Source organism: Cornus florida, unplaced genomic scaffold (genome assembly GCF_030987335.1).
Source record: "Cornus florida cultivar Cherokee Brave unplaced genomic scaffold, ASM3098733v1 CherokeeBrave_3.0.0_Hap2_Chr11, whole genome shotgun sequence".
Classification (NCBI taxonomy): Eukaryota; Viridiplantae; Streptophyta; class Magnoliopsida; order Cornales; family Cornaceae; genus Cornus; species Cornus florida.
In genome coordinates, this window is record NW_026775581.1 from 96,723,660 (window position 1) to 96,731,132 (window position 7,473).

A 7,473-nucleotide genomic window follows, 5' to 3' on the forward strand; every position below is an offset into this window, starting at 1 on the left:
TATCTATGATTTAATACCATAAATAAATAGAGTGTTACAAAAAAAATTGAGGGGGCCAACTTTAATTTTTATGTAAAACATATCCATAAATAACTTTAATTTTATACTCTCTTTATATTAAAAAAAAAAAAAATGTCCCTTTTGGAAACTGTGATGTGATAATAAAGTTTTGCAAAAAAATTGGGAGGACCATGGTGATAATGGTGGAGTTTTTTTTTTTTTTTGCTAAGGGTCATTTTGGTCAAATTGAAGGACTTATAAAGGTTAATATTGTACTTTTATGTTTTAAATGGGTCAAAAAGCAATTACCTACTCTATTCATGATTGAGAATGTTGTTATTTAATTTTGCAAGCTTGGAGGACAATTAGATTACATTCTCCCTAGGTTGTATGTATATGTCTTATTAAAAGCCTAAGAGGATGTGAGTGCAAATCACTCTTTTAATATTTGTGTAATAAATTAATAATATACTTTATAACAACAATATATAATTTTACCAGAAAAAAAAAAAAAAAAACAGAATACAAGCAAATTTTTTATTTTTTAAGTTTCTTTCTTCTTAAACTAATATTAGTTCTACCTAAAAAAAACATATTATAAAGCCTTATTTTAAATATAAATAATAAAAATAAATATTAAACATTTATATTATTAAATTTAATAATCCATTATTTTTACCATTTCTTTACTAAAAATGAATATAATTAAACACAAATGTATTTATTTTTTTAGCATTTGAAATCATAAGGGTATAATTACTTTCAGTTTTCATGCTATCCAAACTATCTAAATGATATTTTTTTTTTTATAATTTTCTTAAATAAATTTTCATACAAACTAAATACATATTAAAAAATTAATTTTTATTTTTTGTTCACTTCACTTTCTTTTTATTTTTTATTTCTTATTTCTTTTCTTACTTACTTATTTCCATACTAGGGATTCCTGTAACTCTACACTAATATGTAGATCTTAGATAATTGGATAATTCGAAATGCACAGAAGTTCAAGGACCTATATGAAATTTCAATTAATTGAATAGCCTCTTGCTATCATATTTATTGAAACATCTACCGGACAAACAAAAAGTCAAAGGAAGAAGACTCCTCTTTCACACTGCAACCAGCCTCGATCCAGATAAATAATTTAGAGAGAGAAGGAAGAGAGAGAAAGAGGGGGAAGTTTGCGGCTTTGAGCTCTGTGTTTTGTGGTTGAAAGGGTTTCGATTCAGGCTTCAATAGTAAGAAGATATTGTGGAAGTGTAGAGAGAGAAATAAAGAAAGAGTGGAGAGAGAGAGGGGAGAGAATCGCGTCGCATGGGATGGGTTTTTTCTCTATAATTTGTTGCGGAAAGGGTTTTGATCGGTACGTTTAATTATCATTCAATCATTCTGTCCGTATATTATATTGATGATAGTGTAATTGAACTTAATTTATTGTGCTAATATATATATATATGTGTGTGTATAGTGTATATACATATTCTGGGCTAGGCGTTTGATACAGTTTTTTTTTTTTTTTTTTAGAGAAATACGTGTATTGTGGCCAAAGATAATGAAAATAAAAATGGTTCTTTTAATTTTCATATATAATTATATATATGTGTATAAATATTTGTATTTTAGATATTGTACAGGTTAGCTTAGGACAGACGAGACTTAATTGAGTTGGTAATTTCACTCTTTTGTGAACCAAACAGCTAGAATTGGTGTGTTATGTTGAAGGGATGAATTTGTTTTTGATGAGTAGATTGCTGAATTTGTACAGGAAAAAGCAGGGGACGAAGCAGTGGACATGGAGAGTTTTTTCTTTGAGGGAATTGCACGCGGCGACGAACAACTTTAATTATGACAACAAGCTTGGAGAAGGTGAATCTGGCAGCGTTTATTGGGGTCAGCTGTGGGATGGATCACAAGTAATGCACCTAATTATTATTATTATTTTTCCATATTTAATTATTTTGTTGAATTAAGTTTTCTGATATATTTTTTCATTTTCAAACATGTATTATTAAATGATTAAGCAATAGAACTGCTTTGAAAAAAAAAAAAAAAACTAATTTATTTGATTGTTGATATTATAATTAAATTTATAAAGCAAATAAGGATTGCAAATATTACCCATAGGCGTGTGGGATTCATTGTTTACATTTGCAATTCGTGACTTCTTAACAGCACAATACTGTTTAGTTATTGAAAATTTCAGAAAATGTTACTTGCATTTGCTAGTCTCTGTTTATGGATGATTTGGTTTTGTGCTGAATTAGCAATTTCAACTTAAATTATATGGATTTGATGTTTAAATTTTTTTCCCCCAATTTGATGTTTAATTGGAGATTAAATAATGAGGCAGAAAAGTTGGGTTTACCTGTCTAGATTGGCTCTCCAAGAACCTCCTATAGAATAGAGGCCATGGCAAATCCGATGCATGATTAATATGAATCTAAAGCATTAAGATAGTGGTAAATACTAGTATAGTAAAAAAGTAATATTGTGAAATGTCATAGTAACTAGTATAGTAAAAAGTAATATTGGTAAATACTAGTATAGGAGTTTAAAGCAGTAAGATAGGAGTTTAAAGCATTATATTGAATTTTTCTTAAACTCCTTGTGAAGGAATTTGTGAAATGTCATAGTAACTGCTGGAATCTTATTTATTACAGAAATCTTTATTATACTTTCTTTAATAAGATTGGGAGTCCTTTTTATGAAGTAAGAAGTGAGTGACTGAGTCTTTCAAATTTTAAAAGTGATAGCATTCAAGTTGGATCATATTATTGTGTGTCTAGATAAGTAAGAGATAAAAGGAAAGGATATCATAAGTTTAGTTATGAGAGAAAAGAAAGGAAAGAAGGAAATAGTATCGACCTCTTCTTGTATTTGAATAAGGGAAAAGAAAGGAAATGATAGTATTAAGCTTTTTTCGTTTTTGAAAAATTTAGAGAAAAAATGTTGATTACTTTATTTTATAAATGCTAAGAGCAAAATAGGAACTCACTTGTTACAAAAAATAGATGTAAACAAGTAATCGCTAACTCTTATACTTTCCTTTTGTTTCCGTCCATTTTTGAAAGCTTAGAGAAAATATTGTTGAAGAATTTAAACTATCATTCATTTTGCTTCCATTTCCCACCTCACTTTTAAACTCAACACGATTTAAGCTATCATTTCTTTTCCTTCTATTCTAATTCCTTCAGTGCAAATGCAATATGGTTTAGCTGTGGCATTTGCTTATGTCATGAGACATGTTTTGACCCTGTTCATCCCTCCTGATCCATCATTTTGATGGAGGCTTTGAGAGAGAGGGGGAACAAAAAAAAAAAAAAAAAAAAAGAAGAAGAAGAAGAAGAAAATCATAGAAGAAAGTTATTATCATAGTTTTGGATAGTGGAAGATTTATCCTTTTGCGATGCAGATCAACAACCAACATTGGCTCCCAATATGTTATTTTCTGCTGTTTGAACCAATCTTAAGTTGACATTAGACATAAGCAAGAGTATTTCACTAGGATTTGGTATAGTCGTTAAGTTGCAGGAAAGGGCATTAATGTGGGAACTCGTGCTGCATTTTCATGCTTGCTTTCTTCAACTTCCTTTTATTAACTAATATATTACACGGATTTCAATGCTGTGTACCAGGTGCAGCATGGTGTATGTCTAAATGTATACCTCCTATTCTCAAACTTTAGTATACAGGGATTTTGGCTGGAATTGTATCCAAAACTTGATACGATTACATGGATAGATCTTGCACATTTAACTACTATAATGCTATATAATATAGTTAGATGTTTACAATTTCACATTAAATGTTTAGACTTTGAATTATAAAAGTTTGTTTTGCGGTTTCATATATGAGTTTGAACATGTAGTGTACTTTAAAGACTTACCAAAATAAAAAAAGAGAGAAAAGCCAATACATTCAGCAATATAGCAAGTACCATTATATTGAGTTGAAACTTAAAACCTTATTTTTATTTCACTTATGGACTTCTTATAAAAGAAAAACATACACCTAGCCATGCAGTCCGATAAAGTGGGAAATATGGAAGGCTCTTGCATGCTCCTAAATATATTGGACTATCAACAAACACTGTTTGTATCTAAATGTAGTACATCTTTTGCTATGATGATACACAAAGGTATGAAATACTCACTTTTGCTATGATGATACACAAAGGTATGAAATGTGAGTATGCATAATCAGTTTGGCGACATTTGTGTTACACTAGCCTTCATGAAGTTTTTGGTACAATATAAGAAGTTACTACTAATAGTTAGTTGTGTTTCCTTTTGTTATGTAAGGGTTTTCTCATCAGAAAAATAACAAACCAAGGAGAATTTATTTGTGACTTGGAGGTCACGGGTTCAAAACAAGGAAACAACCTCTTCGCATGCAGAGGTAAGGCTGCGTACGTATGACCTCGAGCAGGGATGGACCCAGAAAATTATGTGAAGGGGGAGGGGGGGCAATAGTGAATTCTTTTACTAATTTGAGTGGGGGCAATAGTGAGATTTTATAGGTATATAATTCAAAAAAAAAAAAAAAAAAATAGTAGGGTATATTACTAAAAAAATAAATTGGTGGGCCTAAGTTATATGTAGATCCGTGCCTGACCCCCAGACTCTGCAATGACAGGAGCTTTGTGCACTGGGCTAGGATTTTTAGCCCTATTTTATGTTCTACGGTATGGACCTCTTATAGATAAGGAACTGGGCATGCTATTTCTATGGATCACTTAAGTTGTGATGGCCATGTAATGTAGACTGGTTTCATGATTGCTGAAGTGAGTTGGTTAAGATACCCTAGCAGCCAAATAAAGCAATTCCTTTTCCCAAATACAACCTTAAAGCTTTGAACTTACATTGTTTGAGCCTAAGATAGCACAGTTGATGAGTTTAAAGTTCAAGCAATTCTTTTTTTTTTTTTTTTTTGATAAGTTAAAGTTCAAGCAATTCTTAACCATACATTTCCTCAAGAGTAATCTATGCAAGGGTGATTCCATCGTAATTTTTATTTTTATTTTTATTTTTTTGTTTATAGGCAATAGAAACACCTCGATAATTCTCTACCACAGTAGTACAGTACTCACCTCCAATGAAACACGGCTATTTCTATAAAAGAGATGTATCCATATCAAATATTGTTACTCCTCGATTACTCGTGGAATCATGCCTGATACTTTATGAATGTATCTGAAAATTGAAAGTAAACTTTCTTATTTCAAACAAGTATTCGATACTTCTTAGATACTCTGGCCGTGTATATGATACTTCTCTGATACTTTGGGATAGATATTTAACTTGTCTGAACATTAAAATGTGACTTTTCTAAATATAGTATCATAGCAAAATTGTTAGGAAGAGCATAACAAGGGTTCCAAGTACATAGAATTTCTTTTTTTTTTTTAAAAAAAAGGAGAGAAAGATGAGATATATAATGAATCTATCACGACTAGTTTGGTCCAAAGTTCCACACAATAAAAGTCTAGCTTGTTATAATAATATAAATAACATTACAAACAATTATTATTGTCAATATATACATCGACACATATATACTTTTGTTTTAAGTAAATATCTACATTAATACAATATATACACATATTGTTGTATCTTTTTTATATCCGTATCCTATTTTGTAAGAACAGGTTGTGTCTCTGAATCTACATCTTCTTGTGTCTAATTTCTGAGGTCATGCCTCATAGTTCCCCTTTTGGCTTTTATATAGATTATGAAACTTCATGCTGACAAAGGTAATATGCAGATTGCAGTTAAGAGATTGAAGGTTAGTAGCAGCAATGTAGAGACAGAATTCACTGTTGAGGTTGAGACATTGGCACGTATACGGCACAAGAATCTGCTCAGTTTACGTGGCTATTGTGCTGAAGGGCAAGAGCATCTAATTGTGTCTGATTACATGCCTAATCTGAACTTACTCTCTCATCTTCATGGGCATTCCTCCTCAGAATGCCTTCTTGATTGGAACCGACGAATGAATATTGCAATTGGGTGTGCTGAGGGAATTGCGTAAGTATTGAATCCTAAATCTCTCTCTTCTCTTGCTGTCAAATCTAACATTTAATTTAATTTTGTACAGCTATCTTCACCACCATGCAACCCCACACATAATCCATAGAAACATTAAAGCAAGCAATGTTTTACTAGATTCAGATTTCGACGCTAAGGTTGCTGATTTCAGATCTGCAAAGCTAATACCTGATAGTGAAACACATGTGACAACTGGATTGAAGGGGTCTCTTGACTACATTGCCCCAGAATATGCAACATTGGGAAAGGAATCAGAGAGCTCTGATGTATACAGCTTTGGCATACTTCTGCTAGAGCTTGCCAGTGGCAAGAAACCTGTTCAGAAGCTCAGTGCAACCATGAAGCGCACAATCACTGATTGGGCTCTGCCGTTGGCATGTGAGAGGAAGTTCAGCGAACTTGTGGACCCAAGGCTGAATGGGGAGTATGTGGAGAAAGAGTTGAAAAGAGTTGTATATGTTGCTCTAATCTGTGCTCATAGCCAGCCCGAGAAGAGACCTACGATGCTTGAGGTGGTGGGGCTACTGAAGGGAGAATTAAAAGAGAAGTTTTCTGTTCTACGAAATGATGAAATGTTCAAGAGTCCTCAGGCTGCAGTAACTGGTGCAGAAGGCGGCTCTAACTTCAAATCCGAGGATAGAGAAATAAAACAGCAATCAATAGAGTTAGAAGATGACCGTGGAACAATACATGACGGCTGAACTTACAGGTTGCAAGATTAGAGTGTGTGGGTGTATATTATATATGATATTGATTAAATTACAGTGATTTTCCCCCCTTGTTGGGCATGGTGTGGCGTTGAGGTATACTATTTTTTTTTTTGTTTTTTTGTTTTCATCGGGTATGGTGACAGCCTATAGAGTTGAAACCATGGTTACAAGATAGGTTTGAACAATTTAGATTATATGGTACATAGGTACTGTTGCCTCCGGCAAATAATTTTTAAATTTTATGAGATTGTTGTAAATATTCCAAGTAATTCCACAAAAGGGTTACATATCTGGGTTTTCCTTATGAATTGCAGTCAATGGGTGCATCCTTTGAGCCAAGTGGTTTTATGGTTTGAAACTAGATCGAGATGGAATGGTCACTAGTCATGTACCTATTGTTGTTAGATATGTTAGCAGTGGCCTGAAATAAAGCTAACTAGTGGATGTTGTGCATGCAATGAATAACAGGCCTTTGCTCTTCATCGGAACAGCATTTGTGGCAGTGAGCATCAGAAGGCCTGGAATGGGGAAGGAAATGGGTTTTCTGTGGAGTCTTCGGAGGTTGAGGTTATCAGCAATCGGCAGCGGCAGCGGCGTTGTGTTACTGAAGAGGAGAGAGGACGGTGATTTATTGGTGAAATGAAACACAGGAAATTTTAAAAAAAGATTGACAACAATATTATACTGTTTCCCATGTAACCGGTTAATTCACC

General features: G+C 32.7%; 1 protein-coding gene across 1 annotated transcript; it reads left to right on the plus strand.

Moving 5' to 3' along the window:
* The first annotated feature begins 1,079 nt into the window (after window positions 1-1,079).
* On the plus strand, window positions 1,080-7,064 carry LOC132286381 (PTI1-like tyrosine-protein kinase At3g15890). The gene is made up of 4 exons (XM_059788708.1): window positions 1,080-1,366; window positions 1,769-1,916; window positions 5,767-6,029; window positions 6,100-7,064. Exons 1-4 carry the CDS (start codon window positions 1,323-1,325, stop codon window positions 6,749-6,751), a joined length of 1,107 nt encoding a protein of 368 aa, XP_059644691.1. The 5' UTR covers window positions 1,080-1,322; the 3' UTR covers window positions 6,752-7,064.
* Window positions 7,065-7,473: the final 409 nt, after the last annotated feature.